The following is a 27,016-nucleotide window of genomic DNA, read 5'->3' on the forward strand; positions in this document are numbered from 1 at the left end:
ACCTACGATTTTGTAATTGCTAAATTCAAAGTCCTATTACTGAGTTCTGTTCCTAATTGACCCAGAAGCATTAAAAATTTTCCTTTTCCCCATCACACTTACCACCAATTTGCATAGTATACATTTATTTCGTGTCTCTCTCCCTTCTGGGGGAGGTAAGTTTCTGTGAGAACAAAGACCCTGCCTTTTTGATTCACTGTCTGGAAGAGTGCCTGAAATACAATAAGTGGCCAATGAATACTTCTTGGATAAGTATCAGCCACCTCCTGGCCCAAATCCCTAAGTCGGAAATGGAAACCACACCCAGACTGGGTCAACTTCAGTCTCTCCCCTTAGAATTTAAACCTGGGACCAAAAAAATCAAGCCAGTGTGTCTGAGTAGATGTAAACTCATGTTCACAGTGAACGGAGAATAAAACACATACGGTAGAGAAGTTGAGGCCTGAGACAGAGAAGAACAGCCTGGTAAGATTCAAGAGCCAGTTTCATTTACCCTAATCATCAAAATGAGAGCTATCCTTGGCTTCTGTGAGATACCCCAGTATAGCATGCTCACTTTTCAGCTTAAACTGACTTTAGACTCTTTTTCTGTTGCTCACTACCGTGGGGTGACTCACTAACAGTCCAGAGTTGAACAGGCTCAAAATAAACTCCCCAAACCAATGTCCAAAACAAAAACAGGAAAGAAAGATAAGAGGGCAGAAAGTTAGAGTTGGACAATGGTTAACGTACTTTATGAAAATGTGATGTGCCACGGGTGCATCCTCTTTATGACTTACAAACCCTTTATGGGACCCCCCATACTTGGGTCCTGTTTACGGGGAAAGAGCTATGCTCGTGTCTTCTCTAACTAAGGTCATTCATTTTAGCTCTACGGCCACGTTGTGAAATTGAATTTAGAACAAATTTTACCTCCTGCCAGTTTTCCTTAGCCATAGACAAGGGCACCATTACACACAACAGCTGAAGGCCCTGGGGGCGGCAAAGCAAAGCAAATCGAGGCTGCAGGCAAACGAGGGTGCGCCCCGACTCGGCGCTTGGAAACAAAGCTCTCTCTTGGAGCAGGATTAGCTAATCGTGCACGCACGCCGCACTGGTACTTACCGAACAGACGCTGATGGAACAGAAATTTGCCAGCTACTAGTCCTGTGAGAATGGCAAGGAGCCACAGAAGCACCTTCAGGAGCCTCCAGCCACCTCCTCCGGGGTATTTGTTTGTTACAAATGAGAAACAGTTTCCAACGACGATAACATTGGCTTCTGTTTGGCTGTGAGAAACTGGGTCCTCCGCAAATATCAGGAAGTTAAAGAAGATCACCAGGTAAGCCACGATCATGCGAGACCAGGGGTGCTGGAAGTAATACCGGAAGTCTCTACCCATCCTTCAAAGCTTCAGCTCCGCAGTTTGCCTGTGTGAGAAAAGACACACGGGGTGAGGGCAGGAAAACAGTGTCCCCGCCATCTGTTCCCGTCACCGGATTTGGAATGGCCGGATGAAGGGGCAGCTGGAAAAGACGGCGCCTGTCACCGCTTAGGGCGCCACGACACTCCCAGGATGGAGGGGAAGCATTAGCGCCGCCCTGTCACCTGACCGCACCTCCGATCAGAGGAGGACTTGGGGAGGAAGGAGAAGCACAGAACAGAGGTGAGGACGGGACAGGAGAGAACGGAACACTGCCCACACGGGGATGAGGACAGAGGGCATCGGAGGCCACGCAGGAGGCAACGCAGAGCGACAAGACGCCATACTTCCCCCCTTCGAGATTATTATTTGTATGTTACGATCAGAATACAGTCATTTAAGAATTAAAGCGATGAAGAAGCAAATGGAGCAGCCACTGAAAACAATCAGCACCCTCCTCCGCCCGCACCCTTCTCCTCAGAGTTCAAGTCCCTAATGATTTAACTTTTTTTTAAAATTTACTTTCAGATCTTACACTATACACTCACAAATGTGCATATGTGTATGTATTTTTGTAAAAATGTCCACGGTCTAGTTGTCAGATAGCTTCAAGGCTGAAGGGTCCGCAGGACCCGTGCCCTGTGAAGGCGGCACGGAGGCTTGGCGCAGGCGCACGAAGGGCACCAGCTAAGGGTGTGGTGTGCCAGGGCAGTGGGCCTGAGCTGGGTGTGCAAGGCGAGTCCAGCCACTTTCTCAAAGCGCTGATGCCCGGGCCCCACCTCCAAAGTCTTGCTCGGCTCCCCTCTCCTTGCCGGTAGGGAGCCGCCTGTCCACGCACAGCACAAGCCTGCCTACTACACCCACCGGGACTGGGACTGGTTGACCAAGCCCATCTAGTTCTGGGCTTCTGTTCTGGTGAGCCCATTTGGCGAGATCTCAGGCTAAGCTGCATCTCTTTGTCTTCAGCAATAAAGCTGATGAAACTGGGATAAAATGTAATAATAAAGGCAGTCATTTCACTGCCATCTGCCTACTCCTTTTCTCCTTCCTCTACTTAGAACTGAGAGAAAAGGGACCCTCACGAAGCCCACAGCACCGGACCTCAGGCTCTGTGTGAAATGTCTACAGGCCTCATTATTTCATTCTGTCGTCACAACCCTCTGACATACCGTCCTTACCATTAGGGAGGGAACTGAGGCTCACACAGATCAGGTGACTTGCTCCAGGCCCCAGGAGGAGAGCTCAGTCGGAGCCTCGCCTGCCCCAAGGCCTGCCGGCCTTCCCTGCCGCAGCCCCGTGAGTTCCAGCCGTTTCCCCACCTTGGAAGGCGGACCTGGCCCAGCCCCAGCAGTCACCCCTTTCTCATCCTGGAGACATTCTTCTCCGGAGATGATTAATTATCCAATATATATTTCTTTAGGTCAGGAAAAAATATGTAAGTGGAAGAACCCTCCACGAATCCTGAGCTCTTTGGGAAAGAAGCACCCAGAGATAAGCACTCTCATTTTACAAACGGCCAGAAGTACAAAGATCAAGCCACAGGCCTGAGGCAGCTGGGAGTCAATGGAGGATCTGAGATCAGGGTCCAAGGCGTCCGGATCCCAGTCCAGTACTAGGGGCTGACGAGTGTCTTAAACCCACAATGTAAGCTAATGAAGACTTGTCTGAACTGTTTGAGGAAAGCAATGTGCACGCCAAAGCGCGGGGAGTAAAACGCCATGAACAAATGAATAGACGGTGCGATTTGGAGTCATCGATCTTCCAGGCAGTTTCAAGTCCTTGCTGATCTTCACGAATTCTCTGAAATACCTGTTCCCAGAGGCCATGGCTCAGATGGCTCAGGAATGGAGACTACAGAAGTGGTTTTTTTTAATGTTAGATCCATCATGAACACAGCAGCAGAGACATGTTTTATTTCTCACACCAAAGAGCAGAGAAGTGGCAAAGAACAAAAACGAGCATCATGTGTTCTGATGATATTCAGCATGCGAGGGTGCCAGGACGGGTCAGCTGTGACCTGACGTCATGCAACAGTTTTGGAAATGCCCAAAAGCCACGGCCAATGAGAGCACACGGGAATCATCTCAGGGCCACGGAGTGCCCACTGGACAGGGGGAGCACTTAAGAAATGAACAGATTCCTGCTGCTTCTCTTACCACTGAGGAATCCTCTGTAGTCGCCGCCCCACCTCCCTGCCAACCCCACACACAATCAGGGCAGCAGGACTTAGAAGCCTGAGTCCGTATCCCCTGGATTCTTTTTCTAATAAATGCTTTGTGGATGGTCAGCATATACATATTTTACTGCTGTTTTTCAGAATCTTGTTTTGTGAGCTGCATCATGTCCATATGCCCAAAGCGAACTAGAACATCCAGAACATTCTGGACACAGCTGTTCCTCTCCAGCATTATTTTATCTCCAGAACTAGAGTATCGGGCAACAGCCCTGCCCCAGGACAGAGCTTAGTTCCCAGGGTGATGCTATGAATGCTGCTATTTCTGCATCACAGGAGGAAGCCAGTGCTGGCAGCCGCTGCAGGTCGACGGATTCGCATCTCCAGGATGCACGAGAGCCAGCGTCTGGAGGTGGACCCGGTCCTGGCCCCTGCCCTCTCCAACACACCAGAGCTGGAAGTGTTTCCTCCAAGAAAATACTTCCCATCATGTCCTCAGCTGATTGTTTCCACACACAGACTCGGCGGCTTAGATACTAGAGAATGAGCAGAAGACCCCGGACTATGATTAGTCCTTTCATTTTACGCTGAACATGGCTGATATTTCCTCTTGCCTCACACTCCACAGCCCAAGTGTCTTCCAGGGGCTCCCAAATTTCAAAACCCACACAGTAACTTGAACAAGACCTCTGCTGATGCCCACTTCCTGACGTCATACGCGAGGCTGCCTCATCACCTGGCCCTGGTTTCTGGCTCCTGCGGTCGCTGATGCCCGGGGCACCAAAGCTGGCTTCAGCTCCATAGTCTGCATAAAGCATCTTTACGGTCCACACAACCGTTCCGTGAGTCTCGTGTCAAAATCCACAACCCTTTCAACTTGTTTAGATTCAACTCTGCAACCATAAATGAGATTTTATCTTAAACAATACGTTTTTATCTTAGCTCTGGGCATATCCTAGTGAAATAACGTTTATGGGTCTGCCTCCATCACTGGGTCATAAGGCCCTCAGGGAGGGGGCAGTTTACTTCCAGGGCACACACAACACAGGGCTGGATCCTAGCAGGCAATTAACAGATATCTACCAGATGAGGCGAGAGGCCCGCTCGGAAAGAGAAGCCCCCTCCTTGTTTAGGTGAGGTGGGGAGACGCGGCCACTAGCCTCCACTGAGGAAGAGAAGGCAGAGCAGTGGAATGCAAAGACTGCGGTGAGGGCTCAGGGAGGACCCGCAGCAACGCGCCCGCCTGGCACCATCTCGGGTCGGCTCCGGCCCCCGCGTTCTGCCATCGTCACTAAGGCCGACACCTGCCGAGTACTTACACACACCAGACGCTGTGCTGAGGAGCTTCGTGAACCTCTCATTGAGATTTCGTAGCAGCCCAATGACGAGAATACTCTTTCCAAATAGTGAAACTGAGACCTAGCCTTGAGTAACTTGCACCAAATAACCAAAGAAGCCCGTGCCAGAGCCAGAAGTGAAACCCAAGCCACTTGACTTCCACACTGCGCTGTGCCTCCCCAACCCAGATATCAAGTCCAAAAATTTGCCTTTTACAGGTTGGCTAGAAAGTTCCCGATGTAAAGCAGTCTGATATAAAAGATGCACAGTAATTCCCAGATGAATGAGCCTGCTATTACTATTGAGACTGACCTCACCAGCGCGGGATCATGTGACTGACCGCAGGGTAGCTTGAATTGTTTCCTTGTTCTCTGGGCATCGGTGGAAGTAGCTGAGTGGACCTAACTGTCCTTTTGCAATGTACCACTGATTTTATGCCAGGAGTTTCAACTGTGCTTGTTGAGGACACTGTATCTCTGAGAACTGGACCGGTGCGTGCCATCACACTCCTTCCCGTGAGTAATGACATCACCAGGTGGACGCCACTGCCAGTCCTCTGGAGGCCTCCGGCTTTTCCCAGGACGCAGTGATGAAGCCGTTGGTAACGGTAGGCTGAGATGTTATATACCGTCTGATAACCCACAGGACTTCAGCCCCGGTTTCCAACTCCAGAGGGACTCACATCTGCAGTAGACATTAGGAATGCCACACATCTTACCACAAGCCAGAATTTCACTTGGTCCTAAAGGCCAAGAGTGGTGAGGAATTCACAGGAGAAAGGGGAGATACTCTGAGCAAACAGACGACACTGGGGCCAGTACAGAGATGAGTGTGGCTGGAACACAGGACTTGGGGTTTCCTGTGAGAGGCAGGGATAACCTGGGGCCGGTTCAAGGGAGATTATACAGAAGTGTTGTTCTACATTCACCGAGTAGAGAACAGGGCATCAGAGGTTTCGGAGCCGAGTGACGCAGCTGGAGCAGAGTTTGGGGAAGATTTCTCTGTCAGCGTATGAGGCTCCGATGATGGCAGTGGGAAACCAGCTCGCAGGCCACTTCAGCAGTGTGAGTCAGAGGTCACCAGGTCTTAAGACTGGGCAACACAGACGCCCCGGCAATGGCTGTAATATCCGGTTTCCCAGGGTGCCCTGGTCTCCTTACTCGTGAGCGCCTTCGGGAATCAACGGCTGTTCGCAAGGCTCTCAGGACAGTGGGCTCCGTTTCTTGTGGCAGGGACCCTGGCTTGGGCAGTCGTTTTGCACAATGACAAGTCCCACTGAGATGGAGTATTTCGTGTACATTGTAAAGAATTTATGGATGCGTATGGAAAAGTTCTTCATGAACTCATACGCTACAAAAAAGACATTTCTAGCCAAGTACCCCGCACCCACAGCACAGCCCTGCTAATATAGGCCTCAGCATCTTGTGACGCCTCACCAACAAGGACAGACCACCTTCACTGCGGAACACTATTCTAAGACCGAAAAAGAATCTCTCCAAATTTGCTGATGCTCCTTAGTATTTATGTCTGAAAACTCATCTGTAACTCCTTTTCTTCAAGATGACTGCACGCGCTCTGCCAACAGTGTGAGCTTTATTTCAGCACCTTGAATCCAAGTCCTCAAAAAAATTTTTAAATAGACTTTGTATACTTCATTTTTTGTGGCATATGTCCCATAACACATACAGCTGTGTTCGGACAGTTCTTGGCTGTATTAGTACAAAACAAAGTTAAAGGCTGTTTTCTTCAATTAGTCTGTTGTATTATACTAAACTACAATACACTAGTTAGACTAGTATATAGTATATATTACTATACTAATACAAATATACATACTAAAATACAGTAAGGAATTATACTCATACTAATACACATATGCTAATTGTAAGTATACTAACATACATATGTATGTTGCTCTGACTGTATGTAAACCACAATCTTACACTAACATACACGTGTGCTGATATACATATGCTAATAGGCAAAGCTCTTTGCAGTTAACAGAACACTTTTTACTATCATTTCTTTCATCCCTCCCTAGATATAATCACTTTTAGAATTGTATGTCAGGGTGGGGGGAACAGGTGAAGGGGATAATGAGGCACAAACTCTCGATCGTAATATAAATTAGTCATGGGGATGAAAGCACAGCACAGAAAACATAGTCAGTGGCTCTGTAACATCTTCCTAGGGTGACAGATAGTAGCTACACTGTTGGGGTCAAGATTTAATAATCTGGGTAACTGTGGAATCACTGTGTTGTATACTTGAAACCAATACAACTTGTACCTCAACAATACTTCAATAAAAAATATCAACAGCAAATGTAAATATAATTGTACATCAAAAGGGCAGACAGTTAAATTATTCAGTATTAGGTCCTTAAAAGGTAAGTAAGGACAGCAGCCTATCCTCGCCCGGCGTCCCGCCTCCCCTGCGGCCTGGGGTGAGGGGGCGGCGTCCGCCCACCTGTTTCCGTGGCGGTTGTGCGGGGGAGGGGCGCACTGCGGCTCTAACCCGCTGCCCACCTGCTCCACGGCCTCGGACAAACGCCTCACCTCTCTAACATGCTGCGCCCTCACCAGGAAAATCCCCACGTAGCTGCTTTCCTCACAGTGTGGGGGTGAAAACTACAGATTTCATGTGTCAAGTGGCTGCCTGCTTCCAGGTACTTCCTCCCCTGGACACCACTGTCCAATAGTGACTCTTGGTCATTCCCATTAAAAACAGGCATGAAAATATCATCAACTCTATTTTACTTTACTGAGTGATTTTCTATGCTATTCTCAGTGTGAAAGGATTTTAACACAACTGTGCCCGTAAAGGCTGAATGTTATCCTCATTTTACAAATACTGAAACTGAGGCTCAGAAAGCTTAAGCTACATGTCCAAAATCATACCACGTCTAGATTTGCTGATTCCATAGTTAACACTCGTTTGTTTGTTCAATGTTTACCAACTGCTCTTCAGTCACCCGAGAGGGTCTCTAACAGACAGCCCTGTCGCCCTGCATCTTGTGCCTCACTGAGGAGAAGAGACGGTAAACTGAGAAAAATTAGGTGCATAGTATTCTAGAAAGTTCTGAGCTGATGGAGAAACTGAAGCAGGAGAAAGTTCCTAGGGAGTGCCGAGTTATAAGGTGACATCTGAACAGAGACGTGAGAGAAGCAAGAGGGGAAAGCAGATACCTGCAGAAGGAGGGGCCCAGACAGAACAAGAAACGGGGAAGGCCTGTGCCGAGTGATCAGGGCGAGTGCATCCACGGGGCGGCGAGCAGGCCAGGGTGCCTGGACAGGAGTGGGCGCAGGGGACTCCAAAAGGACCGGCTGTGGGAGGGAGCCCCTGATGGACATCAGGCCTCGAGGCCACCCTGTGCACGTGGTTTCCATCCCGCGCGGGGCTGGAGGTGCCGCAGTGACCCAATCTGCCTTTGGTGCTGGAAGGGATGCTCTGTCTGATGGCTGGAAATGTATGCGCTTCTGATGTGTTTAAAAGAGCCAGCGAGATTTGCTGACGGATTGGATGTTGACGTGGCCTGGCAGAACCCTGAGGGGAGGTGCCATTTCGGAGACAGACTCCTCTAAGCAGACATAGACAACGCAGTACTAATTAATGTTTGTTTAGCCCTTTCTGTGGGCTGGACTCTTGGCAAGCATTTTTCATACAACATCTCACCAACCCTTTGGATTTACCAGTGAAGAAGCCGAGGTTCAGAAAGGCTACAAGCTGCCCAAGGTCGTACAGTTACCAACCCGCAGAAACAGGCAGAAGTGCCTCCTGACAGCAAAGCCAAAGCCCTAATTACTGCTGAGTTTCCTAGACAGAGGAGCGGAAGATACAGAGTAACGTCCCAACAGAAAGGAAGCAGGAGCCCTAAGGAGTCAGTACCACGTGACGACTGGCACACAGCAGGCACTCAGTGAACACCTGCTGAGGGATGAACAAAGGGAAAAAGAAATGTAGGAATCATGGCTGGACAACAGAGCAGCCTTGGGCGAGAAATAAACACTGAAGATTCTATTCCAGGGAGAATAAACTCTGGATAATGGGATACTCAAGTCTGCAAAAGGATAAATGGCAGAAAGGTAGAAAAACCAAATATATATCTGCTAGGACCTGCTGCTCTGAGGTAAGGATGGCTCTCAGTACATTATCTTGATTTATTTGATGAAAAGGCAGGCAGACATAAGGAGACGACACATAGCATTTTACACAATATAAATGCTTACTACAGATTTTGAAACAGCAATATAACAGAATCTGGAACCTCTTGCTTTTAGTCTGACACAAGAGACCACACAGCCTTTTAAATAAAAAGCAACCTTTTAGGTCAATCAATGAAACCACTGTAAGTGGCTCTGCCTGGACACCAGGACGGTGTTTGTGATGCGCTGGCTAAGTGGGAGGGTCAGAGCCATAGAACACTTGCTGGACTTTCTGTTCGCATCATCTGAACCTCTAAGCGATGTTCCTGCCAGACAGTCTTTGGGATGACAAGGTGCTGACCCGCCGGCAGGTTTTCATTGCAGAGAACCTGGAAGCACAGTTGGTCTGGGGTTCTCTCCTCACAAAGAGATTGGCCAACTTTTCATTCAAATGGCAGAATATTTATGAGCAGTTTCATGTTGTAAAATTGAAAAATGATCACCCCTGAATTCTCTAAAAATGTTCAGACCTCCTTTTCGGTGACATCTATGTGTGATACTCTAGACACAGCGCCAGAGAAAGTAACAGTTAATGAAGAAAACAAAACCTACTCATATCTGAAATTATTTTTTAAGTGGTTTGTGGTTTAAAGAAGCAAATTAAATAAAACAGAGAAGTATTGGTTTCTGACCAGAGGTTCACATGGAGATGGGGTGGGGGTGGGGACAAAATGTCAAAATCCATAATTACCTTTAAACTGCAGAAATGGGGGTGGCGGGTTAGGAAGTGCATGCACGCAAATATTCAACACTTTACAGCAAAACCGGCTTTCACGAGGCCTCTCTACCAGTCTTGTATTCAATAAATTGAAAGAACTTTTTTCCGAATACAAAACAAAACCCTGAAATCTTCCTGGAACTCCTTCCATGGATTTCAGACAATATACCATTATAAGTAGCGGGAAATACATTTGTCAGCGTTCCTTTGCTCGTGAAAATGTTCTCTGGTTCACAAGACAGTCACACAAGTGCCCAAACCAGCGTGTGGTGGGTCCACCGGCCCTCACGCCCCTCAGTGCGCCCGGCGGGTGTCCTGGCGGCCGGGAGGCCCCACGCGGGTCAGGCACGCCCGGGCCTGGGGCACCTCCGGCACCGGGAACCGCTCCCTTGGTCACCGGCAGTGAGGGGGCACCCGCCGCCGGGGCGGCCTGACGCGCACCTGTCAGTGTGATCGCGGCCGCAGGACGGGCGCGCCGGGGGTCCCCGCCGCCCCTCCCCGGGGTCCCCCTGCGCCCGGCCCCCATGCGCCCCGGGGTCCCCCTGGGCCCGGCCTCCATGCGCCCTGGGGTCCGCCTCGCCTCCCCAGGGGCCCCGCCCCGGGGTCCCCCTGCGCTCGGCCCCCATGAGCCCCGGGGTCCCCGCCTCCCTCCCCAGGCCCCCTGCGCCCCGGCCCCCCTGCCGCCCGCGGAGGGAGCGCGGCGCCGGCTCGCGGGGCCCGACCGCGGCCGCAGGGGGCCGGGCTGCAGGCTGGGGTCCGGCCGGGTCCCGGCGCGGCGCCCTCGCCCTGGGCCGCGCACTCACCGAGGGGCGCGCGGGCGCCGCAGCCCCGGAGACGCTGGAGCACCGCCTCCGCCGCGCGCCGCGTCCGCCGCCAGCGTCAGCAGCGGCCCGGCCCCCGCGCGCCCTCCGCTCCCGCCCCCGCGCCCGCCCCGCAGGCCCGCGGCCGCGCGCCCGTCCTCCCGGGGAGGCGGCGGGCCGCTCGCGGGACCCGGGGCCTCGCAGGGACTTCCCAGCGGGTCTGGCCGACACGCACACCCTCCTCACACGTGGGCACGCGTGTGTGATGTGTTGCAAGCCGCTGTCCTGCATGCTGGTACTCCGTCCGACGGAGGTGGCCCCTCGCGCAGGCACATGGGGAGAGGGATGATTCGCATACGCCTCCAGCTTCACACCGAGGCGAGAACCAGCCCCTCTCCTGGATGCGCAGCTGATTCGGGAGTGGAGGAGGGCTGTCAGCCTGAGGGGAGGTGCACAGAGCCACCCCCGAGCCCTGCAGGGCGGCTCAGCCCACGGGGGTAGCGGGGACCTCACCCCCGGCCGCTCCGAGACCGGCGTCTCTCCCCTCCCAGGATGCTCACGTGCATCTACTCCGCAGCCACTTTGTGATCAGCTTAGGCACTCTTAGCTTGGTAAGATTCTCTCTAGTGACGCTCTCAACTTTTCCCAAAGTTGTTTCCGACATCAGCGCTTTGTACATTTTACTACGACATTTCTTACATTTGCTGAACTTTTTTGCAACATCTTTTTCTCCCCCTGCCAAGCTATGAACTCCTTGAAGGCAGAGACTAAATGTTACCATTGCATCCTAACGTGGTGAGATAGTAACAGCTCAATGGATGATACATTAATTCCACAGATTAATCATTAGAGTCTACTGCATTCTTGTAATTGTGCATTTTTATCATTGTGATCAGAATTATTTTACAAAGAATTATCAAGCTGTTTAACATGGGTTCCACGTGCTATATTTTCCTTGTTTCTTCATTTAAAGCAAGGAGTCTTCAAACAGCGAAAGTGGAAAATGTTAAAGCTTCACAAATTACACAACATAAATTAACCCGTTTTAAAACGTAAAAAAAAAAAAAAACAGAAGGTACTTTTCCTATCATTGAAAGTCTGTAAAACACATTGCATTTCAAAGATTAGAGGGGTAAAAATCATTGAGCGGCTTTTTTCTACTTGAGAGAGAGAACTCACTCCACTCAACAGTCATTTGAGTTACAGGTGTGTCTCCTAGAATGAAGTTTAGTTAAAAAGATGGGAAATAGATGGCCTCAGTTACAATGTGCTATTACTTTTCCTTTACATCCCCATCTTAGCATACAGTCTTGCCTCCATTAATATTATTTTTAAGAATAAGCTTGACCAACACTCACTGTTTGTTTAGTTGGAAGCTGTCAAGGTTTAAACAATGTAGTTCTTCAGGACCACTTCGAAGGAAAAATATTGAAACGAGCAAGGTTTTCTTTGATCTTGAGCCCTTTTCACCGCTGATCAGGAAGTGTATGCCCTTTCCCTTGACAGCGCCCAGGATCTTGGTCCAGCCCTACCCGAGGACCAGGCAGAGAAACAGCCTCTACACTTGATCTTTGTCACTGTAACGTGTAGTAGTAAAAGCTCGCCTCTTTGGAGGCTTGTTGTCTACCAGGCCCATTCTGTGTACTGGAGTGTTTAATCTCCGCAACAGCCCTGTGAAACAGCTGCTCCTAGAATCACTTCCACGTGTACCTTTGCATAAAGAGACACAGAGACAGAGCAGTCCACGCACACGTAGTGGAGCCTGGATCGGAAGCCTGGCAGCATGGCCTGCCCGGCCGCATTTTAATCTCTCCCACATTTCGACTTCTTCCCCATGTACCAGGAAGGGGATGTGGGTTTTACAGTAAGGAGACATGGAATAAGGAATACTGGTGCCAACTGTGGTTTCACCACACCCCTAAGCAATTTGCTACACAATTACAATAAAATTACAGTAAGAATCCTTCAGTCTTCTTTTCTTCACCATGGAAGTAGAGAGATGTTAGATTTTAGGGTCCAAAGTAGGTAATTTGTCCAATTCAAGATCCTACTCAGGATTTAGGCCACTATTTTCCATCTCTTTCCTTCCCTGTCACTGCCACAGAGACCCCTTGGGAGTGTTAAATGCCCTGTTGTGTCTAAAACAATATACAGTGTCCAGTACATAATGGGTGCTTCATAAAGGCCATTCTGTCTTCCCATCAAAGCTGAATAGTCTATGAAATGCTCCTTGGGCCCAGTCTATTGGTCCAGAACACAGATGCTGACTGCTTACTCACAGAGATTAACCATTTCTCTAATGTTGGCCAGAGTTTCTTAAAATAGTAGAGAAAGAAGCCTCAAGAAGAAACCAAGATGCAGAGCTTCAGATCTACCCCCCACTCTGTCCACATTTTAACCTAAAAGTTCCATTTCTTTCCTGTATAGGAGTACAACAATGTGGCTACCATTTCAGATAGTGTCACGACAATGATAAAATAGTTTAAGTAGAAACTCTCAAATCATACTGCCCCTTCACGTGCCCACTCCACCTCCACATACAGTCCACCCTGCAGACAGGCATTCTGGGACAGCAAAAATCTGCCCCAACAAGGCCCCGTGCGATGACTTAACTACCTGGTGGCGGCTCTGAGCACACTCCTGGGGGCTTTGCACCTCCGTGCCTGCCCCGCCCGACATCCCAGGCTGTCGCCAGCCTCTCTCATCAGTGATCCCAAGTGCCCCTGAGCATGGCACTTCGTTTCTGGGGACCACGGGAAACCGGCCCCAGGTTCTCTGCGGGTTCGTGGCTGCCAGAGTCTGAGGTCAGATGGCGAGATCGGGTGCAGCCACTCTGGAAGCAGCCCTCACGAGGCAACCGTGTCTGCCAGTCCCACCTACAGGGTGGGCCCGCAGCTGCTGGTCAGCTGGGTGCCAGGGTCTCCCAGGTGCAGTCGGGCAAACCACCGACAGAGGGGGCTCCTCGAGAGGGGGCAGCACCAGCTCCTTTGGCCAGAGAGCCACCCCGGGTGTGGGTGGCTAGACTCCCAGGGGGCCTCTGGTGGCTTATCTGACTGGAGGGATTTGAGAAGGAGGCTCCCCCGGTAATAATGAACTTGCTCAGGTCTCGTTTCCCTTATATACACAAACATTAGCTAACGGATTGATCACTGTTATTGAAAAACCAATGCTAGACATTTGCATATAATTTTTCATGTTTTAGTGCTGTTAGAGCATGTAATGTAATTTGTCACTTAAAACTATTCAGTTGGCACAAAACGTTTCTTTTTTGTAAGAACAGGAAAACAACAGAAAATCAGCATTTGAACTGATTTGGAAAGTGCTTCAGCTAATTCACTCTCAGCATACAGCATTTTTTTTACAAACTCACACCACTTGCTCTGAGTTGGTTTTCAGTCTCACCCCAAAGAATGAGGCCATCCTTTTCTCAACCATCTATCTTATCTTCTACCTTGAGTAGATGTGTTGTGTCATGGAAAGAAGGTAGACTTCTTGGAGTCAGACTTGTGTACAAATCCTATTTTGCTGCATACTTTGAGACAGACATCCTTTTCTAAAATATATGGCTAATAATATATAATTCATGGACCACTATGAGCATTAAACAATGGACGTAAAACATCTATTATATTCTGGTACATATTCTATTACCTTCCCAATAGATCTTTATGTTTCATTACAGTGGACACCAGATCTAGTGAAAGGTCTGACATTTATACAGTAAAATTCCTACATGAATTCTTCACCAACATTTTAATGGGGAAGCATCATCACACCCTCTGAATCTCTGACTTTTACTCAGTACCTCTTAAATGTATTATGTGGGTTCAGTTTGTACAATAGATCTAATTTATTATAATATTCTCTGCAGTTAATTCTACTAGTAGAATTATCTGTTGAGAAAAAGATTTTTGAATGTCAACATAATACTCAAGCAGTATTTAATTCATCCTGTTAGCAAACATATACTGTCTACTGTGGGCACTACAGAACATCATCTCTGCTCATCTGGAAGAGAAAGACGGAGCCGCCTATCGCTCCGCTGCAGCAGAGAAACCAAGGAATGCGAACCCTGTGAGCGCACGGAGGCCTGAACCACTTGCTTTGCCTAGAGATGTGGAAGGATATGCAAAAGCAACAGGTCATGTAACAAGAATGCTATGAGAATAATTTTTAGCATCACAAAGCTTGTTTTAATGGCAGTTTACATGTATGTTCACATTAATTTGCGTTCTGCCCTGTGAATCAATAGGTTACTTTGTGTATGAATGCTTTGTGCCAAAATAGATTTACTGCATTTAAGAGAGAAATCCAGAGAACTTAAACAGATTTCAATTCCAAAATATCATCACAGCATATAATTTTTTCATAAAACATTTATAAAACATAATCGAAAAAGTTGAAGGGCTCCTTAGACCTTTACAAATATTATAAATACTAAGCTATTAGAGCCATTTATGAAGTTATTGAAGTTAATTTTGTTACATAACTGACCTAAGTTACAGTGTATTATTATTATTGAAAAAGCATTTATTGTGAATTTACTTGAATATGTAAAACTGAAGTTTTGATCATTTCCTGAGGGTGCCTCTGCAGGATTTGGCAGCAAGAAGAGAAAAATCTTGTTTTTGATATGTGTTGGGTGGTTATGTGGGCTAAGAGCTAAGTGTCTGTCTGCCTGAAGCTGGTCTCTCATAGACGTCAACTCACATTTGTGCCTTAGGAAAAATACACGTAAGCACGTGGATGACACCTGGGTGCCCAGAGAGAAGTGCTGAAATCCTGAGCATCAATTTCATACCCATAGCGGCTGTGTTTTGGGGCAGCTGCGTCCGGAGAGGTCTCTCCCTGAGCACTAGGGGGAACCTCAGCCTGGATGCAGGAGGGTTCTTGACTCTGCTTGAGAAAAAATTCTCGAACAGTTCAGAAGAGTGTAGGAAGGAATTCATTAAAGCGAGCGTGTGTGGGTGGCAGCAGCCCTGCAGGCAGCAGAGAGCACGGAAGGGCAGAGGTGGGAAAGGGAAGCTCACTGAACTCCTGCTCGGCACAGGGCAGATTTCGGTCGCCAACTCCCGAAGCCAGGGTCACCTGGCATCTGGTGTCCACTTGGATCTGCACAGCCGGGGAACTAAGCCCCCACCACCCCAGGGTTGGGGGCATCCATGGAGCTTATGTTTTGGAGTGATAGAGTGAGATCATATTCTGAGAACTTCTCAAAGCAAAGAAATATTGCCAGGCAGGCACTAAAGAGCATGACGGTGCAGCCACAGTCCCACACAAGTCACTTCTCAGAGAAAGGTAGACACGTTTGGTGAAGATTTAACCCAATAATTTGTCTCTGTTTGAGACCAATTTCTTATATTTACGAGTGAGCAGTGTTCCTCCTCCCTGTCTTCTGGTTACAGGGACGAGGTGGGCAAGATGTGTGAACCGGCACATCTTTTTATTGCACAGTAAAGAATGCTTGCTGTGTGTTTCTCTACAGCAATGTGTTGGTTCTGTTTGGAAAATACACCTTTGATTACATGCTGGTAGAACCAGGGAACTGTAATTAATCAGAAGACTGTGCAGTGGGGAGTCACAGGTTTTTTTTCTTGTTTCCTTCTAATTTTATTTTACCATATTTAGCCTGCTGCCTTTACCTGGGAAATATAAGCTTAGATCTTCTCCACATAGAAAAGAACCATACATTGATTAGGATGACAGTACAGCTCTTTCTAGAATTCAGCATCTTCCTATAGAGTTACAAGCTATAATGATGCATATTTTAATTTGACCACCCAGTCATGACTATGATAATGAGTAAACAGTGCTGTCGGGTCAGACATCCCTTTTGAAATATCGTAAGTGGAAATGCAATATCAGCCTGAGAAACAAGATAGGGAAGTTCATCTTACAGTGGAATCTGCCACCCGTCAAGCCACCAATAAAGCTTTAGAATAAAAAATGGGAAAATCCTGCAATAATTACAGACAGGAAGAAGCCCTCGCTCTTTTTTCGTTTAGTACAGCTAAGGAGCAAGCAGAGAAAAGCATGGCACAGACCGAGCCCACCCCGCTCTGTAGGAAGGAATCATGAAGTCAACAGGCAGACGATGGGTCCATCAAGCCCTCCTCCCCCGTGTAGTTAGGGGTTTCCTCGGTGACCGTGACCTAAGGTCGCCTCTCCCCGTACAGTTGGCGTCTTTGGCTTTGTGTTAACCCTGCGTTCTCAGCTTATGCAGCTCATTATGGAGAATTACGGAAACCCCTTTGGCTTTGCTAAAGGGATGTGATGGTGAGAGGCAGCTCAAACTGACAGGACAAATGACAAGGAAGGAAAAAAAAGTGATGGAAAGACATAAAAAGTGGAGAGGTCTATGAAGGACATTGCTCTAAAATAGTACAAACATACATATCCCTCTAATCTCTGCTTCTCACTCCTTTAATTATATATCATAACCTAAACTGAGACCATAAGGGTGATATTAAAATGGTAAGATTAAGAGAACACAAACAGAATTAATAAGTAAGAGAAGGCTACAGTGGGCTCGGCGGGGCCAGGGGAGCAGGATGTAAGTGCAGATCACTTGTAAATCAGAAAACAAACATTGCTTTAAAAGTTCATTTTATTTGCCAGTAAATGGAACAACAAAAGAGATGTCAGCCCTCACGTTTATGCAGTTCCTATTCCCCAGAGGAAATGTGATTCACTCACTTAGAACTAATCGTACATAAATGGTCAGAAGTGGGCATCTGTTTGTATAACAACATCTGCAAGTTTAAAGTGCATGAAGGAAAAAAGTCAGTCTTTTTTTTTGTTTTCAGTGACACTGAAGGTGCATTTAAGTTCCCACAGGTCGTCAGACAGGCGTCCTTGCAAAATGGAATCATCCCCATGTTTTCAAGCTAAGTGCGAGCATATACTGTTTTAAACTACATACACATTTCTAAGTAAGACACATCAAAAGTGGACATAAAATCTCCTTGCTTCTGTATGTGTTTTAAAATAGCAGCGTCACTCATGAAATAAACCGAGAAGTGGCTCTAAATTTAGTTCATGAAACTAATGTCTCTGAAGAATAAAGCTCGTAACGTTTGCATAAATACAACTGATATAAGTAAATTTTATGCTGATGGGGAGTAAAGAAATAATTCACAGTCGAAGTGTGAGCTTAGGGGAAAAATTATATTTTTATTTATTCTGCAGTGATGCTAAGTGAAATTCACCAGTCTAATACCAGTGTCCCTTCAAAAATACTCTTGGACAATTGTGTGACACTAACCTAATTTAGAGTTTAAAAAATAAAAGGTGTTTTTTTTTTAACTCAAAAGAATGAAGTAGTCCCTTGTCAGTAAAGTCTAAAAAATATAAAGAGTTTCCACTGCTTTCAGAAATGGTGGAAGAATTACTTAGTTGCAGTCTTAATGTATAAAAAATCCTAATCTCCTTCTAGTCACTTAAGACCATAAATTCAAATTTTACTTCTGTCAAGTCAGGACACCAAATAAAAATAAACACATGGACATATTCTCGATCATGCCACAAAGGCAGCACCTTCTAACTCCTCATTTTTCTCCCAAGAGGAATTTTTATAGTCAGACATTTTATCAAAAATGTAACTCTTACTCCACAGGAGTGCATCTCCCTAAGCAGCTCGGTCCCCGCAGGTGAGGCCGGTGCTTCTCTTTGGTGGGCGTCCACGATGACACTTCTTTTCTGACAGTGATTAACAGGCACATTTTCTACCCAAATTGGTTTTCCTAACAATTGAAAACCACATGGATATTTATTCAATTCCATCATTTATTCTTATTTTTAAAAGAGCATATTAGAGCTAATACTTATATTCATTTAAATTGTTATATTAAAGTTTTCCAAGGCCCTTTATCTGCTCCACTGTTGCAGAACCCACTGTGCCCTTGCAGCGGAAGGGCTGGGGCGGCGGGGATATTTCTGTGTTCTTTCTCAGCTCCTGGCTTCCAGATAGCTTCAGTTTATTCTGAACTCTTCATGGACCTCAGGTTGTGTGAAATTTTAATTATACCATGTTTCATAAAATTAATATACATTAGATGTCAGAGAAATTAATGCTATAGCATCACATTATAGTTTGGGTCTCACGTTTATTTTCAATAATTTGAACAATACTAGTATGTCACTTTAAAGAACCCTTAGTTCATGGGAGATAAGTCATTTTTTAAAAGGTAATAATCACAGTGCAGTTAATTTCAGAATTCTAAGAAACTTTGAGGATTCTGCTTAAATCTAATGCCCGAAGTGAAACACTGGCCCACGGTGGCCAAGATTTCCTTTCTTTGCAGCCGGTTTCCAAATGCAGGGTTTACTGAAATGCCTGCTCCGCCGCTCTTTGATCTGCACGCTCTCCAGGGATTTAGTGGGCAAGTGGGCAGGAGGCGAGCGTGAAGTAAGGAGAGAGGGGCCGTGGGACATCCAGTGACACTGCGACATGGAGTGTGACGCAGCTGAACAGAATGTCACAGCCTCACTCCAAGCAGCATTTTATCTCCCTCCTCCCTCCCTTCCCACAAGGCTGACAACCCCAGATAACTCTTCCAACGCCATTTGAAGTGGTGGCCCCAGGCTCTGAGCTTAGAATCCTTCCTAACTTGCACCCAGAATAAGTATTTTTAAAGAATCCTCACAACAGAAAACTTCCTACAGGAGTAGAAGGCCTTCTGAAAGGGCGAGAATATGAAAACGAGCGGATGTCGCATTTCGGCCCTCCAAATTCGCCTCCCTGCCCGCTGGAGTCAGAACCTCCGGCAAGTGCAGCCCAACGGGGCACAGCAAACAAAAGGAACAGAGAGCTTTGCTCCGCTTTTCTCTTGCACGGCCCTCCTGCGAAATCAGCCGCAAGGTCTTCATTCATCACAGTCCTCCGTGTTCAGAGGATGCTGCTCGCGGCCGACGGTCACCCGGCAGTGGCGGCCAAGACAGCGCAGCGACGGACGCCACCCATCCGGCCCCTGCGCCGGCGGCCCTCTGGTTTGCGGCCTCCGGGCTGGCTTTCCCGGCCTGATACTGCCCGTGGCTCTTCACCTCTGGTGCCGCCTGATGCCAGCTCCCGACAAGCGACCTGCTTCTCACGTCCTGACCGGCTGTTGCTGTTTCCTGGCATTTACAGCCAGGCTGCCTCAGCTGAAAGCGTCCCTCGCGCACCCTGCTAACAGCTTCCCCGTGTGCTCAGCGGTTCGCCGGCTTCGGTTCCGCAGACGGCTGATACCTGGGTACTCCGTTCTCAGAGCGAGACACCGGGTGTGGGTGGCAGGCAGGCAAGACTGGCTCCCTAAATGTCTCCCACAACCGCCATAAGACTCGAGATGCTTATTAACTGCTAAGGCCCTGGCGATTTAAAGCGGGAAAGGGCCCCATAAGTGATAGATGAAAAGGGTGAGCAATCGCATCGTAACACTCGCTGTTTAGTCAACATCTGCTCTGAGCTAGCCAATGTATAGAAGCGCCCTTAAAACCCAAAAACTCCTGCAGGGAGTTATTCCTGACCCTATTTTACAGATGAGCAAACTGAAACTTCCAGAAGGGTTAAGTACATCTTTCCAGGATAAAATCTAGCCAATGACAGAGCAAGATTAAAGCCCAGGACTGTCGGACCCCAAAGTCCACCATTGCCACACGATGCGCGCCCAATGCAGCCGGGGATCCCTGGCCACCGTCCCCCCACCCGCACCCCCCCGCACCCCGGCACAGAAGCTGGGGGCTGGATGGGTGTTTGATGGCCCTGCAGATGAGCGCCTCACCCACCGGAACCCACAAGGACTCTGAGCACGCGAGACCCGCGCCGGGTCAGCTGTGGCGGGAGGGGGCAGGTGCCCAGCGCAGGGGATCAGCGCCCGCAGGCCGGGGGCGACTCTAGGGGGAGGTCGTCACATCACTGCGGTGTTAGCGGGAGGGACAGAAACTCCGCAGCAAGATCAGGGGGCAGCTGAGCCGTCCAGGGCTACCGCTGCCCACAGGGGACCCTCCACCCTCATCCTTTCTTTGCCCCTTTTGCCGGCTCACCTTCAACACCACACAGCTAGGCAGGCATGGAGGTGAGATTAGAACCCAGGGCTTTTCCCTGCGGCACACACAGCCTCTCACAGGCACATTCAGACCTCAAAGTCTCAAAAGCGCAATTTTCCTCACTTTGCACCGCTCTATTTTTCTCAAGATCATCATCCATTAGCTCAAAGATGTTTCTACTTCTGACCCGAGCTGCAGCACAGAAAGCTGCGTGTCCCGCGGACAGGCGCCCCAGCCCCACGACGGGCGTGCAGCACACACCCAGATGTCCTGACGACCAGAACGCCCTGGGCACCCCCCTGCTAATGGGCTGGACGAGCCACGTGGAGAATAACGGGACCCAGGCCGCGGGAGGAAGGAGGAGGGGGCCAAGGGGGTAAGCAGTCTTCAGAAGCAGAGAATCAAAGCCACGGCGCCTGGCGTTGTCTCATCTGGGGCCTCGTGCACCTGGGGCCGCGCTCTCGCTCCGCGATGGAAACGCTCGGCCGAAACAAGGGGCCGGGGGCAGGGCCTCTCAGGGGTCTGCGCGGAGGGGCAGGGCGCGGGCCCGGCAGGGTGCTGGGAGAACTGGGTCACGGGACGCACAGGACCGGCCCCCTGAGCGGCCAGGCTGTTGGAGAAAGAAGCTGGGACGTATTTCAGAAAAAGAAAGTAAGAAAAAGGGCCCAGGGTGTGGGAGGGGAGCAAGGGCCGGAGCAGAGGGGCCGAGCAAGGCACAGGGCCTGAGAGCGGCCCGGAGGGGGCCCAATGGACCCGCCGACCTGGGCCTGGGCTCCCGGAGCAGCAGGGCTGCGGCGGGGCCAGACGGCACCGGGCCCGGGAACCTGAGCGCTTGACTCAGCTTCCTCGTGGGAGAGCCCAGCCTCGTCCTAGGAGTAGCGTCACCCGGTTTAGAGGGATTGCCCAGAATTGGCAAATGGAAGGGCTGGGGTTGGACGGGCAGGTAGAAATGAGAAGTCCATGGAAGAAGCTGGGTAACTGGCAAAACCTTTGCCCGCCTAATAACTGCCTAACCCAGATGCAAGAACTTGCCAGGTCTCTCCCTGCTACATCAGTACAGCCTTCATTTTCCAAGGGGCAAGTACTGCTTGGATTACGATGTGCTGCGCTGCAGAGAGTAGAGGGAAAGCAAAGGGGAGCCCCGTGCCCCTGGGCATGCCTTGCTGCCATGCCACTCAGTTCTCCAACGAGCCTGATTCTCCGCCGACCACAGGTCAAGCATAACTGACGTGAAGCACCAGAGAGCAATCATGCCCGGGGTCTTCTCTGCCAGGAGCTGTCACTGAGAACTCACTTAGGAGAGAACAGATAAAATAATGCCCCTTCTAAGGCTGCAGGTAACAAAGAGTGAGGTACAAACCAGCAGGGTAAGATTACGTCATAAATTCAGACAGAGAATATTGGTGTCTATTCACTACTGGAAAAGCCAGTCACAACAAGTAGACTCCAAAATGCTTTTTTTTAACTGGTGAAGACTTGTTGAAGTCTTATATAACATCGCGTTGCATCTGTATTTCAGAAAAGGTTCATACTTTAAAAATATATGTTTCTTGAAATGTTTCATTACTACTGTAGAAGTGAATCTCATTAAAGTTTAAGACATGTTCTAGAAGCATGCAGAAATATATATATATGTATATATATATATTGAAAGATGTACAGTATTTCTAAATTTGATAAAGAATGTTTATATATCAGCTTTTGTTCAAAGGAATATTTTTAGGTCCAGGCTTATTTGCTTCTCTTACTTATTTAGCAAAATTATAGGAAAACTGAACCACTATCTCATTACATGCAGGGCATGTAGAATATCAGCTAGCTTTAATTTCACTTTAAAATTACATGTGTCCCTTGCTGTCCAAATTCTCACTAATTGTTACTCCAAATTAAGAAACCAAATGGATTTGGGGACACAGCATTTCTCATTTTATAACCAGCTATACAAGTTCTCTCTCTATAAACCAAGGAACCATATAGTGAGGAATATTTACACATAACAGTTTTGGTGAAGCAAAATATCTCACCTCTTAGATATGTTTGGCTGCTAGTCACAGAGACTAGAATTAATAGTGGCTAAAATAGGATCACTGTTATTTTTCTTGAATGTAAAGGAAGTCAGGAGGTGGGCACACCAAGTCTGGGATGCAGAAGGACAGGCAATGGGGACCCAGATTCCTTTCTGTTTTTCTTTTCTGCTTTCCTAACTACTGGCTTTTATCATCAAGGCTGCCTCTGGTCCAAGGTAGCAACTGGAACTCCAGCCATTAAGCCTTCATTCTAGTACGAAATGGGAGGAAGTAGGAAATAATAAAGAGTTCTGCCCAGCTATCCAGCCATGTTTTAAGGAGCCTTCAAGATTTATCCAACAACTTTTCTATCTCATTGACCACAACTTCATCACATGGCCACATCGAGAGGTAGAAATGCAAACTTTTATCTGGGCCCCAATCTGAGTTTTCTTGTTATGAAATAAAAATACTGTGTAGTAACTGTCAGTCCCACCAAAAGCTATTATTAAAGCACTAAAAATACATATGATCCAGTACAATTACTTTCATGATGTTTGAATAATCCCTTTTCTGGGATTCGTTGTATTTCTGTTTTCCTCATTAACATAAAATGTAAGAGGTTAACTGTTTTATGGATACATCCCTAAATAAAGGCCACCACACTCATCTAGCCTACCCCTGAAACCAGAAGAGATACACTGAAGCTTCAGTATAAAGTTGTGTCATGAAACAGTACTCAGTAGAAGGTTAATCCACCTAGGACGGCGACCGTGAGACCAGTTTTCAGGAATCTCCAAAGGGCAGTTAAGGGTGAGGTTCCTGAAGGGGCTTTAATTCCCATAATCTCATTCTGCTCCAGCTTCCCATCCAGTTATTTGATATGAATGGTTTTCTCCAATTTATTTCACATACACATGCAACAAATCTGCTGTGTTCTAGCTTCATGGTCCCCCTGTACTGCTTTCCACCCAGGCTGCAGATTTCAGCCCTGAATGCCTGTAATAGGGAAACGCTGGGCCTGCTCTGCTGGTGACTGCGTATGGGACACAGGCAATTGTCCCACGTCAAGGACGTGGTGTTAGAGAAGTTGTTCTGTGCTATTTACACTGTGGAACTTTTAAAGTCTTAACTAGCTTTTCTAAAGAAGACTGAGAAACAAGAAATGAGAGGGCACTATTTTTCAAAGGGGTTTGCAGGTCTTCCCATTCACCCACAAACCGTCCTACCCCCAAGAGGACATGAGAAATAATGAGAATGAGCGTCAAGACGCTGTTGCCACGGCCCTTCTCCCAACCAGGGTGAGCATCCCACTGTAAATAATACATTCAATAGCTGCATGCTTCGCGCTTCCCTGCACTTTTACACCAGCACACAGCCCTGCCGTTACCCACAGCTCTCTTGGACCGCGGTGTTCCCTGTTGCCCTCATTAGAAAGTGGGTATCACTTACTACTGCAGCCCGGGTTTCACGCAGGGAGAGTTATCAGAGAGAGGTTGTTTGCTCGAACTGATCTTTAACCCAGATTTTCTCTTCTGCTTCCTCGGTGACTCATCGAAGCACTGCTGAGCCTGACGGGAATGAAAGAATCTCCTGTGATACCCTTCGATTGTGTGGGAAGGTTCAGCAATGTTGCCAGGTGCTTATTACAGAATGTTGGGAGTTATAATTACATGCATAGAAAAAGCTGCTTTATGCTGGTTACTCGTTTTTTTTTTTTTATGACCAAGAGTTGTTTTTCTTATCTGATGCTTTGTAACTCTAAGGAAATGTTACATAAGACATAGCAGTTAACAGTTATATTGTTTTATGAGCCTATATAAGAAACCAACTTCGGATCACCGCTTTTGATGTTTGGAAATTCGGTCTGACTTTATTTACTCTATTTTTAATGACATATTATTTTGAAACATACCACGTGTTTCGTACAGTATGTCTCAGACATGCTGCATTGTGTTGGACTTCATTCTAACGAGCAAATACGAAGCCTAACATATAATGAGCCCCTAATACATGTCAAAAGCTTTATAAAGTCATATCTGACTTGATTTCCATGGCAACCATGAGACATTAATATTGTCATAAGAGAAAATGGAGGCTCAGAGAGGTTGAAACATTTTGTTCATGGTCATATAGCTTCTATTTGGTTTTTTCTCGTGTAACGGGGCTTGTTCTGTGGAACAGCCTAAAACAATGAGGGCTGCTACTTATGACATGATTATCTCACAACATAAAGGAGAAATCAATCACTTCCACAGAGTTTCTAACTCAGGACAAGAGGGAGGAGACCCCTTACAGTGTCACCGTCCTGTACGACACCGGCCACGTGTGCCTCTCTTCTACTGTGCACGTTAAGTTCTCTTCCATTGTATAAAGCTTTCTGGAGGATGTGAGTTTTTAAATACTATTTGACAATTAACCAGACAGAAGACCTAAGCCAGAATTCTTGAACCACCAGTTCACAGGTCAAACCTAAACCTCCTCACAGTTCTTTACTGTTTTTGTTTTCTCATTAATTTTTTTTTAAATTTAAATAAACATTTTACAATCCCAATTTCCATGTTCATTTGAAAATCAGAAAATTGGTTACCCTGGGCCTGAGGCCCTGTGAAGCATGGGTCAGCTGGACTGAAGAGTAGAGGTCCCTTTAGATGGAGCCTGGGTGCCATCTGGGAGCCTCGGGCTCTGTCAGCTTCGTTCATTTGTGTTATTTAACTGCCTTCTGTATGCACTGAAGTTGGTGACTTCTAAATTAGGTTTCTAATTAGCTCCACCAAATTGTAAACAGCAGGAATTGTCAGCCTGTTTTCTAGACCCAAGACCCATCCCCCTCCTGTGGTAACTGGCTCATTCATGGGGCTTTCAAGTGGGCACTGGGGAAACCAGCCAGTGTGGCCAAGGATGATTTGATACCCAAACCGAGCAAGGTCAGTGAGATGCTGTCTTGGGAACTGGGCTTAGAAATCTCTACATGTGGCTCAAACTGTGACTGGCAATCTGGGAGATTCAGGGTGATCACACTCTGCCATTTAGACTTGCACAAGCAGAGATCCCCTTGGAGAGAGACTGAGAGAGAGAGAGAGAGAGCAGCAGAGGCGAAGCCAGGCCCTGGGCATCCACCAGATTCTCCTGTATCCTTGTGATAAATCCTGTTATTTGGATACACTGTCTTGAAATGGTTTCTGTCTCTTACAAACACTTGTCTTGGCCTTAAAACTTGCTGTCTTCCCCTCTCAATGCCTCAATTTCCAAATCTTTGGATTTCTTCTAAATTCCTTTTAAAAAAGAAAACCTGATAATATTTCACTTATTCAACCAACTCTTCCCTCCCCTAGCCGTACCCCAGCTCTTTTCCTGCTGTCTCTGCTTCTCAATATTTAAGCCATCCTTTGGAGCCACATCAACTTCCAAGAAGCCTTTCCTCCACCTCAATCATATAAAAAGTTATTTCTTCAATGCCTTTAGCATTTTGTGTGTCTATTCAAGCACCTCTCTTACTTTTCTGTAATCACAGATGTACATGATGAGGCTCAAATAAGCCTATATATATTCTTTGAAAAATATAAACCATTATGCAAATCTAAGGTATATTATTAGGTCAGCTCTGACAAATGTTGAATAACTGGAGACACAATAGATGAAGAAAATATTCATGGCTAGAGCAGAGGATTCATACATATAAGAATATATAAGCTGATGGGACCAATAGTAGAATGCCACTGCTAAATTTTTAAAGAAAGTTGAAGTAACTTGATTTTTTAAGGTAAGTTAATTTTTAAAGAAAGGTAAGGATTAGAGGATGCAATTTTTATAACTGGGCAGTCACTCACTGCTAAAAACAAAATTACCATAAAAATAAAGTTTTTTTTTTTTTAAAGAAAAATCCTACAACACAGATTTTTCAAAAGAAATTCAGTTTCATTGCATAAACTAACTGGTGTAGCTGGGGAGCGAGGAGTCGTCTTCCAGAGCAGGACGTGCAGCCTAGTTTGTAGGGATGACTGTGTCAGAGGTTGCTGAGGCCCTTTGATGCCAGGCTGCGGAGCTTGGACCGTGTTCCGTAGGTGGTGGGGAGGCAGGGCGGTGGGCTCACCGGCCAGGAGGGCACTCAGGAAGTGAATCTGACCATCAAGGGTGGATTTGTTAATGTGAGGCCAAAAGAGAAAATACTGTAAGGTAAGATAAAAAGGCTAGAGCGACGAGACACAAGGAAGAGACCCAAAGGAGGGCTTTTACTTTCAGAAGCAAAACTATTTGAATCTATAAGATTTAGAGACTAACTGGATATGAGGATTTGAAAGAGGCCTAAGTGTGGGACTGGTATACGGCGTAAGTTGTTTTGCTGAACAGT

At 47.3% G+C, this 27,016-nt stretch overlaps 1 protein-coding gene across 8 annotated transcripts in view; it reads right to left on the reverse strand.

Annotated features, from left to right (window-relative positions):
- The window catches only part of TMEM117 (transmembrane protein 117), a 381,411-nt gene that overhangs the window by 349,714 nt on the left and 4,681 nt on the right, over window positions 1–27,016 (reverse strand). For 5 of the 8 annotated variants that reach the window (XM_073222696.1, XM_073222694.1, XM_073222702.1 and 2 more), the window contains exons 2-3: window positions 24,118–24,236; window positions 1,105–1,409 (exon numbers count right to left, since the gene is read on the reverse strand). In XM_073222696.1, coding sequence (XP_073078797.1) covers window positions 1,105–1,381 — 277 coding nt within the window. In that variant the 5' untranslated portion in view covers window positions 1,382–1,409; window positions 24,118–24,236. Of the gene's footprint in view, window positions 1–1,104; window positions 1,410–10,639; window positions 10,798–24,117; window positions 24,237–27,016 lie in introns of those variants that run through there. The other 3 variants (XM_073222695.1, XM_073222697.1, XM_073222698.1) reach the window with 3 other exon arrangements.

The sequence above is a fragment of the Manis javanica genome, chromosome 15, assembly GCF_040802235.1.
Source record: "Manis javanica isolate MJ-LG chromosome 15, MJ_LKY, whole genome shotgun sequence".
In the NCBI taxonomy this organism is placed as follows: domain Eukaryota; kingdom Metazoa; phylum Chordata; class Mammalia; order Pholidota; family Manidae; genus Manis; species Manis javanica.